This window comes from Zalophus californianus, chromosome 7 (assembly GCF_009762305.2).
Source record: "Zalophus californianus isolate mZalCal1 chromosome 7, mZalCal1.pri.v2, whole genome shotgun sequence".
NCBI lineage: Eukaryota > Metazoa > Chordata > Mammalia > Carnivora > Otariidae > Zalophus > Zalophus californianus.
Genome location: NC_045601.1, coordinates 124,855,216 through 124,867,447, shown reverse-complemented (window position 1 = coordinate 124,867,447; position 12,232 = coordinate 124,855,216). Strand labels below are relative to the sequence as shown.

The following is a 12,232-nucleotide window of genomic DNA, read 5'->3' as shown; positions in this document are numbered from 1 at the left end:
ATATATGAAAAATCATTTGTGGTCAATGAAGGCAAGTCTGAAGACAGTAAAACGGACCAGATTTACTCCTTAGTCCCTTCCATAAAAGCTTTTGATACACAGGGAGAGAAAATAAGACTTGATTTTTATTATTCTTAACATCTCAAGCAGAGCTTTAAATAAGATCCGGTCTTTCTTATTTTGTGGGCAGATTCTTTTCCCTGCCTATTTTGTTTATTTCTACTCATGTAACCAAAAGATGAGAAATGACCCCTTTTGTACCACATACTTGATTCAGTGGATCAGAAGTGGGGGAAGGTAGGGTGTGGAATAAAGAGAAATGAGGTCTGATGTGAAACTCAAATAGGAGATTGTATACGCTTAGCAGAATGTGACTCAATAGTAGGTTCATTCTCCGGACATTTCTCAACAACTGGGATCTCATAGGATTATTCTGTCGGTACATGTTAATCGTTTTGGATGGAAAACCTTTGCTTCGCTAAATAATAGTACCAAATATAATGATGATAATAGTAAGAGTAATAATAGTCATAATAATAATGGCAGCTACTGTTCATTTGTTTCTTATACGCCAGACACTATATAACATATTTTCACTAAGGCTGAAAAGGAACAATGCATGCCACTCAAAGCTGCAAAATCCCACATTTCAGTATTTAAGATTACTGCCCCAACAGCAGATGAGGAATGCTGTGCGGGTATAGAAAGTACAAGGAGCCTTTCACTTATACATCACAGGAGAGGGCAGAAATTACAAAGCAGCATATTTTATTTTCTCTCTTTCCTGTAGCCATTAGTCCATAAGCTCTGGATTAGCCAGCAAGAGACCCTGTTCCCAAATGCCTTTCTAAATAAATGCACACTGGCTGTAGGTTAACATTTCTCTACGTGGAAACTAAGTCAGAGGGGGCAAGGCAGAAAGGCAGAAAAGCCTTTAGTAATGAAATAATATGTGTGTGCCAGGTACTCACTTAAAATCAAAGATTTACACTTTCATTATAGTTTCTACAACTTTATGTGGCAAACGCTAGATTATAAAAATAAAACACAAACATGCAGACTAAATCTTTTCATAATAAGAAATCTCTCCATAACATAACATTCCCCACTTTTAGGTTATGGCCTCTTTGAAAACTGATGCATTTAAGCTAAAGAATATGGTCCATCTCTATCAAGCAAAATGTGATTTTAGTGACTAGTAATTTAACTACTTACTGTATTCTATCTACCATGCTGATTAAAGGAAGAATCTAAACAGTGATTCTTAAACAGGGTCACATCTCAGACCACCTCTTTAAAATACACATGCCCAAGCTTGTAGGTTCTAAGTACCTGACTCTCCTAGATAAAGCCATGGCTCTCAACCACTTTTAAGACAAAAGGAGACATGCATGACATACCTCTAAAGTATCGATTGCCTTTTAATATACAGGGGGCTTATGGCCATGGAAGTTTATTCTCAATTTAATGATCAGTTTATTAATCTTATATATCCAATAATTGAAACTTTAAAGTGGATCTTCAGGGCACCTGGGTGGCTCAGATGGTTAAGCGTCTGCCTTCAGCTCAGGTCATGATCCCAGGGTCCTGGGATCGAGTCCCGCATCGGGCTCCCTGCTCCTTGGGAGCCTGCTTCTCCCTCTGCCTCTCTCTCTTTCTCTCTTTCTGTCTCTCATAAATAAATAAATAAATAAATCTTAAAAAAAAATAAAGTGGATCTTCACTAAACATTTATGCATTGATTAAAAGCTAAATTTTATTTTCTTAACCAATTTTAAAAACAGTTACTAATCTAATAGAGCTGCTGCTTTTAAACTCTCCAAACTTTTTTTTTTTTTTTTAAGTAGGCTCCAATGCCTAGCAGGGAGCCCACTGTGGGGCTTGAACTCATGACCCTGAGATCATGACCTGAGCCAAAAATCAAGAGTGACACTTAACTGACTGAGCTACCCAAGTGCCCCCAAACTAGCCAAACATCTTAAAGAGTAGCTGTAACAACACAAAAGTACTCATTATAAAACCAGTTACTCTACTTACTCCTAAACCTATTCCAGAATATTAACACTCTTGGTTTAGTTCAAGTCTCTTATTTCTACACAACATCCTCGGGTTTCAGAAATGTCACATTGATTAATACCTATCTCAGTCTTATTAACAAAGGAAAAATAATACTTGAGGTTGCAGGACCTGAAGTAGATACCACCTGATTCCTGTCGGGGCACTGAGCACCAATCCAAGCTGCCCTTTTATGGGTAAAGTTCATTTGTTAAATCAGTGCAATTGTATGTGCCTGTGTGCATCTGTGCTTTATTTGTTTCTTTGTTGAACAGGACTACTGTGAGCAGTAGGGAACAGAGGACCCATGGGAAGGAAGGAAATGTTCTCTTGGAGTCATACCAAGTCAGACATGCCAGCATTATACCATCTAGGTATGTCCAGCCAACAGCGAAAATGCAGACCTAGAGGTCAGAGGCCCCTTAGGGCAGGAGACCTAAGTTTGGAAGTCATCCGAGAAGAGGCAAAACCCCAACACTGGGCCGTGTTGCTGAGAGGGAGCAGTCAGAGAGAGAAGAGCATTCAGAACAGAGTTTCCAAGCATGATGTTTGCTGTGTCCGTTACTTAGAACTCATCAGGAAGCTGTCTGCGAAGAGGCGGTTGGGACGCCATATTATTTCTGAGAGCTGCTTAATGGGAGAGAACAGGATCAGCAGGGCAAGTTGGTAGCAAAGAGCCGGAGAGAACTGAGAACTGTTTGAGAAGTGGGTGGAGTAGGTAGTTGGGTCCATCTGGGATTTCCGGGGGTTTTTTTTTTTTTGTTTTTTTTCAGGGTGCAAAGATTTTATTATGTTTGTAGACTAAGAGAAAGGAACCAGTGCAAAATAAATCATTGAAGACACAATAAAGAGTTGAAAAAAATTAATGGAGCAAGGCCCCAGAGCAGCCAGGGGAAAGTGGTTTTCCTAAAGAATTCTCAAGTACCATTAGAGAAGGGAAAGAAAGAGAGCAGAACAGATAAAAAGACAGGTAAGACACATCTGAGGCAAAGAAGGAGCAGTTGAAGAAGCACACATTTTCCTGCTTTGTCATTCATCTTTCAAGCTGGTTTGTGTTTGGGACTATAAAAAACTTGTGATATGGCATCAAACATATCCACAGTTTCTTTTATACTTCTATTTTTCTTGGCATGAAAATTCATCCATCTTACATGCTCTCAACTCTTTCAAAAAATTAGAGAGCAGACCTGTACAAAGTTCAGGTTGTAGCATTGAGATGCATCACCGTGAAAAGGGAGAGGTGAAGAGGCTTGCTAGAGTTGATGTAAAGAGAGCGAAGGGAGGCCATTAACAATGCGTACAACGATCATTGTGCAACCGAGGTGACAGAGGGAAAGTCAAACACGCACTTTAGCAGTGAGATCAATCAGCCTGGTTTTGCAACATTTGGAGCAGATAGAGAGGTTAGTGCCATCTGCCAGGCTGGGATTGGCAGGGAGAATGCAGCGGTAGAAGTCAGATGAAGCAAGGGCACCCACTCAAGCGTCACTGCAGTGACCGGTCCCCAGGCCCCAGCTGGGCAGCACAGCTGTGGGGCTGGAAGGGGCAGGTGGGCTATGAGAATGGGAGAGACCAGTCAACTAGAGGCCACACTGAGGAGAAGGAGCAAGCTCGGGGCAACAGATTGAGAAAAGCAGAAGGATGGGAGATTGAGTCAAGGTCTGGGGCTTGGCTATGTCAGTGAGGTCCATATCCAAGGGTAGGTGACGTTAGGGAGATAGCATCACTGGACTTGAGGATGATAGATACAGGGCAGGGTATCTCCTATTAGCGTAGATGCTGATAAACCTAAGAATGCAGGCAAAGGAATGAGCGGACAGGAAAATTGAGCTAGGGATCGAAGTTGTCAGAGAAAGGATAACAGCTACAAATTTGGGAAGAGAGGACAGCCTCAGTGTACATGATAGCCCCAGAGAAGGTATAGAACTTCAGAAAATGTAAACTTCAGAACAATCCAGAGGCTCTATAGGGATTATAGGCTCTTCAGATTTCGTCAGTGACCCTCTCCTGGAAGATGCTAGAATTCTCAGGTTAGCCCGGTAAACAAATCTACTTACTTAGCTGAATCACCATTTGTGGTTTTGTATTGAGATTTAGTTTTTTTCTACCTAAGAAACTGTGATGTGTGGCTAGAAGTAAAGGAAACTGATTAGCCTGTGTGACTGGCATAATAAGACTCCATCTGATACAGTCACATCTTTTGTGATTAAGCACAGTAAGGAATTAATGGTAAGAAGCCATAGCCAAAAGTGTATTATAAGCATGATGGAGCAGATAATACAAAACTCGCCTTGAATGGCTGTTCCTCAAAAAAAAAATAATCATAGAGTTATCATATGATCCAGCAATTCCACTTCTGGGTATATTGAAGGCAGAGTCTCAAAGAGATATTTTAACCCATGTTCACAGCAACATGATCCCTAATAGCCATAAGGTGGAAACAACGCAAATGTCCTTTGATGGATAAAGGGATAAACAAAATGTGGTCTATATGTACAGTGAAATAAGCCAGTCACAAAAGGATATATCATTCCACTTACAGAGGTATTTAGTATAACCAAATTCATAGACACAAAAAAGTAGAGTGATTGTTGCCAGGGGAATGGTGAGTCAGTGTTTAATGTGTTCAGAGTTTCAGTTTGGGAAGTTGAAAAGGTTATGGAAGTTGACGATGGTGATGGTTGCACAACAATAAGAATGTATTTAATGCTACAGAACTGTACACTTCAGAATGGTTTAAGTGATAAATTTTGCATATAATTCACCACAGTTTTATAAAAAGGTATGAATACAGTTTTCTAAATAAGTGGTTTAAGTGATAAATTTTATGTTTTATATGTTTTTTCACAACTATAAATAATCCCAGCTTGGACCCTGACTTGGAATTGTTGAGGGGTGTTTGCTCCCCATTTTTTTCAGGTGTGTATCTCTCAGTGAGAAGGTCAGTAAGAGCATGTCCTTAATGATGAAAATGTATCCTTTTCTAATCTACAAGGGTGTATAACCATGCATACACACGCGCACATGCACGCATGCAAAACCATGCTTTACTCAGCTTTGAGACAGCAAATCTGGACTGCCAGTAAGCCCTCTTCCTTGAAAAGAACTCACTTTATTTTAACCCTCTGGGGCAGGGAAGTGGGCTCACATTCAGTCCCCTCTGTAACCCGTCTGCTCCTCTGCTAGAGTCTTGGCTGCATTGCCTGGATGACTACAGTGTGTGTTGTTATTGTGTGTTTCACTAAGCATTCCCAAGGAAAGATGAGGGATGAGTAGTTGTTGGTGTAAATTTCAGCTAAATCTTCGCTTGGTTGAAGTGTTAGCCTCCTCGAGCCATTACCGACTCTTCTGTAAGTGAGACTCCCAGAGATTAGTAAGATCTCACACATTCATAACTGACCTCATGTTTCGGGATGTGTGGAGTAAGTGTTGGGAAGTGTGTGTGCGTTGTAAGAAAGGGGACAATGACCTGCCAGGTCTGCTCTCAGAAGCAGTGAGCCCACGTAGACACAAGGACAAGTCTTCACGTGTATACACATGTCCTAACTGAGAGTGTTCTGGTGCCTCTGTGTTTCCAAGGGGATTACGTAAGCATCATCAGCAGGAGCCTATGAAGCAGGATGGAGAAATACAGGTGTTCAGGAAGCATTAGCCTGGCAGAGCCCTAAAAAGTAAAATGATGAAAAGGTGGTTCCAGCAGATGGTTGAAGTAGAATTAGCTGAGCATACATCAGCATATCTGTAGCCACTTTGGTGCTGTTAGACACTGGCCTGGATTACCAACCGTCTTCATGGTAGTTACAAAAGGGTTCTCCGTGTGGGTAGGGTCTGAATGATTGCACACCCCCCAAAATCATACGTGGAAACCCTACCCCCTAATGGGATGATATTAGAAGGCAGGGTCTTTGGGAGGTACTTAGGAGTAGATGAGGTCATTAGGATGGAGCCCTTGGGAACGGGATCAGTGCCCTGATTGGAGTCCCGATAGAGTGTGCTTCCTCCCACCCTCCACCAAGTGAAGACACAGGAGAAATCAGCAGTCTGCCACCCGGGAAAGGGCCCTCACTAGCACCCGACTGCGCTCACACCTAATCTCAGACTCCCAGCCTCCAGAACCATGAGAAGTTAGTGTCTATTGTTTTAGAAGCCACCCAGCCACCCTCGGGGTGTTAAAGCAGCCTGAGTGGACCAAGACCGTGACCGTGACAGTTAAGAGGCAAAGGCAGACGAGGTGACCAAGTGGGCTGTGAAGTTCACCTTCAGGACCAGCTTGCTTTGCGGTGCTCAGTGTCAGTTCTCTGGCCTATCATTTCACAGGAAATACATAAAATCTCTTTTCTATGTAACCTTTTTTAAAAAACAAACTTTTTTTTTCTGATTTCCAACTTCTTTGGACTGTGTTAAAAATAATGTTGGGGATTAAATTTGTTTAGGTTTTTCTTCTTATTCTCGAAATGATCATTATTAATGCTAAAAGTGAACATATTCATTTTTCCCTTTTAGAAGTTGCCAGAGAAGGGAATTACTTGCTTGTAGCCATAACAAAGATAGTTTGATTCATTAATGATGTAAATGCTTCACTGTATGTAAGTTATACATTGGGTTTTTTGTTTTCTTTTTTAAGAAGAAATTCTAGGTAGATCAGCTTTGCAAAACATCCATTTGGATTCAAAGTTGGCATTTATAGCAATTGAATAAAGAATGGTGGGTAGAGAGGAAGCCTGAGCTTCATCCCTGAGTCAAGGTTAACGCTATCATGTCGGGCCAAGGCTGTCTGCTTCCGGCTAACTCACAGTGATGCTCACCCTCAGCATATCTCACTCCCAACCTTATGTTGACATTACTCATTCCTGAGTTGACCCGGTTGTCTTTTCACTCCATCCCCATTTTTGCATTTCTCCACAGTTCTGCACACCACAGGCATTAGGGGGAAGATGTTCACACCAGTGCACAATCACTGCCACAGATATGAGCCAGACCACCACAGATGTGAGCCAGAGAAAACACAGGGTTGTCTCTTTCCAGTTCCTGTCTATACTGCTGCTTTGCTTCGGGCTGAGATGTAGAGAAATGGGAAGGAAATGGAACAGCAGGCCAAGATGGAAAGGCTAAGTGTATTTTTGGTCCCTTTTACACTAACACAGATCGCCAGAATCTGAAGTCTGTTCATATTTACGTGTCCGTTTAAGAAACACGGATGCAAATGATTTTTGTATTTTTCATTTACACACACACACACACACACACACACACACACACACACACGTCTGCAGAAAACAAGGGGTCCACTTTTAGAAGCTTTTTTTTTTTTTTGAAAAAGTTATGCTTAAGAATCCTGAACAGTGATTCTTAAGAAACACAGGAGAATTTCTGCATCCAAGTGTGACTCTTTAAATTATTTGCCTCGAGGGCCTGCCTGTTTACTTCAATAAACATCCTTTTTAGAATTGCCATCAGTTTTAGTTTCCAGTGCACATAAGAAAATTGAGTTGTATCATGGCCTCTTTCTTCAGACTTGACTCTGCATCACTTTTGACTATTTCCGAAAGGTAAATCTACCCTCAAGGGACGAAACTTTGACAACACAGACACTATTCAAAAGAATGTATGAGTTATTCATTCAATAAATATTGAATACCTACTATGTTGCCAAGTGTTTTTTGGGACAACAGGCAACAGACCAAATGAACAGACCATTTCAGTCCTTACTCCTCAGCTGCTGACAGTCTTAGGGGAAGACAGACATTCTCAAACAATTAAACATATAGTGAAAAGTGGTGGCACATGTGGGTACAGCAGGGGCCCAGGGCAAGGAGAGGCTTTCAGAAATGTTTTGAACAAAGACACCATCCCTGGAATACATTATCATCTCTGAAAATGACAGTCTTAAGAAAGGTGTGAGGTCTCGTATGTTTCTTGAAGACTGTCTTCATTTCCTAATTGCAATAAATAATAATAAATAGTAAATGCATTTGGCCTGACTTGTTTAGAATAAGAGAAAACAGACACTGTAATGGAATAACTTGTTCTTTAGCCCCTCAGACTATTCAAAGAACGTAAGTTAGAGCATCTGACGACTCTAGTTGGATTTTATATTTTTGTAAGTCATTGAAATAACCTGGCACCATAAGGATATATTTGATAAGCATAGCTAAAATGATTGAAGAAAACATTTAAATAAAAATATCCCTCAAGCCAGAGCAGCAGGACAGAAACATGTCATAACAAGACAACATGGGAGTGTGGCTTGCGAGGTAAATGAGACAAGCATCCTTCACGTGGATGATACTTGTGTTGGCACCAGAGAGCTTGTGTATCACTGAATTAAACTCTTAAAGAAGCAGATTTCTTAAAAAGAAATCACCCTGGAGAACAGGGGTAGGGTTTTCTGGTCTGGAGAGTTCATTCCAAGCAAGGACGTGATTATTCCTGACTGTCATTGCATTACTAGGAAAACTTCTTTCTGAGATCCTTAAGAATACATCAACTATGCCATTTAAGGAAAGCCTTAAGAAGATACATTAACTAGCAGTGAAACATAGGGTCGAGAAATTTCTAAAATCATCTGTGATTTTTTTGTGTGTGTGCGCCAAATTTTACATTTCGGCAATGGTTGCAGCTGTCAAGAGCACAGCTCCCTTAAACATACAGCGAAATGAGAGACCTTGGTAGTCCTCCTTCAATTTTTTTTTTAAAGATTTTATTTATTTATTTGACAGAGAGAGACACAGCGAGAGAGGGAACACAAGCAGGTGCAGTGGGAGAGGGAGAAGCAGGCTTCCCGCGGAGCAGGGAGCCCAGTGCAGGGCTCAAACCCAGGACCCTGGGATCATGACCTGAGCCGAAGGCAGACGCTTAACGACTGAGTCACCCAGGTACCCCCCTTCCTTCAATTATTAATGATGCAGCTGTATTAGCATGCTTCCATATTTCCCCTTCATATTGCCGTTCTCAAGTATGACACACATTTATGACATTTAAACAGGATTTTTTAGGTATTTTCAAAGAGCCAACAACCCAAAACAAAATGAAACATGTCATGTAGAGCATCAAAGAAGCATATTCCTCAGTACAACCATGCTTATGTGTAATTAAGTGATGAGATACTTGGGAAAACATACAGGAAGTTTTGGAAGTAATACCTCTGTCGCCATGCCAGTGGAGATCAAATAATATTCTCTTACTTTGGGAACTCTGAGATTCATATTCACCCAAACTTGGAAAGACTGTGAAATAGGTAATCAGCTGACATTATCCTTGATTTCAAGACAAAGATGAAAACTTCATTTTCAAAGACAAGTCTGGATCCAGTAATTCCACGGCTGGGTATTTACCCAAAGGGAAAGTAAAACACTAATTTGGAAAGATATATGCACCCCTGTGTTTATTGCAGCGTTATTTACCATAGCCAAGATATGGAAGTAATTTAAGTATCTATTGGTAGATGAATGGATAAAGAAGAGGTTGTGTGTGTGTATACACACACACACACACACACACACACACACACACACACACACACACACACACACACACACACACACACACACACACACACACACACACAATGGAATACTACTCAGCCATCAAAAAGAATGAAATCTTGCTATTTGCAACAATGTGGATGGACCCGGAGGGCATTATGCTAAGTGAAATAAGTCAGACAGAGAAAGAAAAATGCCATATGATTTCACTCATATTTGGACTCTAAAAGACAAAACAAAACAGAAATGGACTCATAAATACAGAGAACTGGTGGTACACAGTGAGAATATTTGTCTCTGATGCATGATGTCAGCCTTAATTGGGAACACTAAATTGCTGCGGATAACTCAGTCAGCTAGGAGTTGGAATCATCTGGCGGTTTCTTCACACAGGTCTGGTGCCTAGGCTGGGACCCACTACGACTGTTGAGCTGAATGTCTACAAGAACTGCAGGGGAGTGTATTCTAGAGGATAAGACACAGCTACATGGCTTTTATGACCTAATCTTGAAAGATACATTGCATCACTTCTGCCATATCCTGTTGGTCATAGCAGTCCCAAGTTCAGATTCAAGAGATGGGGATATAGGACCCCCCAATTCTCAATGGTTAGGAGTGTCACAAAATTTGTGGCCATGTTTTAAAACAACCACAGGCCCCTTTTCCTTAATATTGCAACAGCCCATTGTCCTGAAATTCTCAGAAGAATTATAATTCTTACATTATATTACATTAGAGTTATATGCTGTTACTCCCCTACCCCCCCACACCACCACCATCCAGTTCAAGAATAAGCGCCTAGGAGCTCCACCCCTATCCCATTACCTCTTAAATCCCTAGGTCAGGCAGGAAAGAAAAGGTTGAATAAGCACACATAAAAAAATCAAGTGGAGGAAAACTGGAAAGCTTTCATCCATTTTAAAGGGACAGCTATTCTAAATGAAGGTAAGAATGAAGTCTTTGTATTTCCACATCTTTCCATTGTACTGTGAAATTGGATTTTTGAATTGGCTCACATTGTTTTAAAAACATGCTGTGGGCCAGCCAAACACATTTGCTGGCTGCACGTAGCCCAAGGACCACCAGTTTTTGACCTCTGGACCTTCTTGTGATCTGGATCTATAATATTTATCTATGCACGGGCTCTGAACCCCTCTTATAAAGGTCCAAAACTCATAAAGCAAGGCAATATTTAATATCGCACACTTATATTTATTCACAAAAATCTGCGCCCTGGGGTCTAGGTGTCCCTCATTTTAATACTGCTTATTTTAAGTAATATTTGCAGAACCTCTGTTCAAGAATCTAGGTTCTCACTAAGTGAAAGGCATCCTTCCTCCCATCTACAATTAGCATAGAAATGGTAACATTTTAGTGCATTAATTATGTGTGATGTCTCTAAGCCCGATTAGCTAAGGAAAGACCTTTAATGACTAGCTGTATAAAATCGAAGAAAGATTGGCTTATATTTCATATCCTCAACTCTTCTCAGTATTGGTTAGAATTTAAACTTATCCATGGAGCGCCTGGGTGGCTCAGTCGTTAAGCGTCTGCCTTCGGCTTGGCTCAGGTCATAATCCCGCGGTGGTCCTGGGATCGAGCCCTGCTTCGGGCTCCCTGCTCTGCAGGAAGCCTGCTCCTCCCTCTCCCACTCCCCCTGCTTGTGTTCCCTCTCTTGCTGTGTCTCTCTCTGTTAAATAAATAAATAAAATCTTTAAAAAAAATAAAAAAACTTATCCTGAGCATGGTATCTGTTTAAAATAGAAGGAAAACGTATATTTTTATATATGTACCACAATTTAGTATTCGGGACTTAACAATTACCAACTATAAGTGAAGACAAAATAAAAGTAGAAGAAAATAGACCAAGAGATTTAAGAAATCTGAAGCTAAAGCTTTATTTTTCTTCCTGCCCTCCTTGAACTAATCATTAGCTAAATATATTTATAAATAACCCCCTCCCTCTAAGAAGAAATGTCATAGTAACACCAAACAGGATGAGCACAGTGAATGTGCTCATTTTCCTTTTTATAACTTGAGTCTTTGTGAAAACATCCCTCGGGCTCTATTCATTATCACCTCTGGGTGAAGCAACCAGTGGGGAAAGATGGATATATTCCTCCTTTTAACCACAGTAATTGATTTTAAAGGTGACTCTATCCTTAGGAACATGGCTTTTGCCCTGGCAGGGTGAAATTAGTTGTTTTTCTCTTGGTGAAGGTGAAATTTTAATGATTTTTCAATAGTCTCTAGAACATTCCCTGCTCTTTGTAAAAAAAAAAAAAAAATGCGTTGTGAGATCTAAACACAGGCAGCTGCTTGTGGGAAACTCTTTATTCCTCCTTTACCCTAACATGGGGTGGGGTGGGGGAGCGGAAGCAGCGGGACATCTTTGCTGAGCACGCAGTATGGAAAACCTCAGGTCTGGTGAAAGAGGAGGGGCTTTCTGCAGTCTGCGTACTGGGTCACGGTTCTCTCGTCACAGAACCCTGGAGCTCGGGACCAGAAGTGACGTTAACAGTCCCCAGGACCTTTTCCCCAAGGCATGGGTCCTTCAGTAGCTTCCAGTATCCCTTCAAAGCCTCCTTTTTCCACAGCAAGAGGTGCCGCAGGAACCTGCCCCTCATCCCTAGGACATCTCGCTGGTGAAAGCAACTTGCAGAGCAGGTTACTGTCATTTGAAAGCTGGGTCA

At 41.1% G+C, this 12,232-nt stretch overlaps 1 protein-coding gene across 3 annotated transcripts in view; it reads left to right on the top strand.

Moving 5' to 3' along the window:
* Positions 1–12,232, top strand: part of LYRM4 (LYR motif containing 4) — a 264,832-nt gene that overhangs the window by 81,301 nt on the left and 171,299 nt on the right. The window contains exon 3 of one of the 3 annotated variants that reach the window (XM_027601931.2): positions 2,331–2,587. The exons of the other annotated variants lie outside the window; for them this stretch is intronic. Coding sequence (XP_027457732.1) covers positions 2,331–2,348 — 18 coding nt within the window. The 3' untranslated portion in view covers positions 2,349–2,587. Of the gene's footprint in view, positions 1–2,330; positions 2,588–12,232 lie in introns of those variants that run through there. 3 annotated transcript variants of the gene reach the window in all.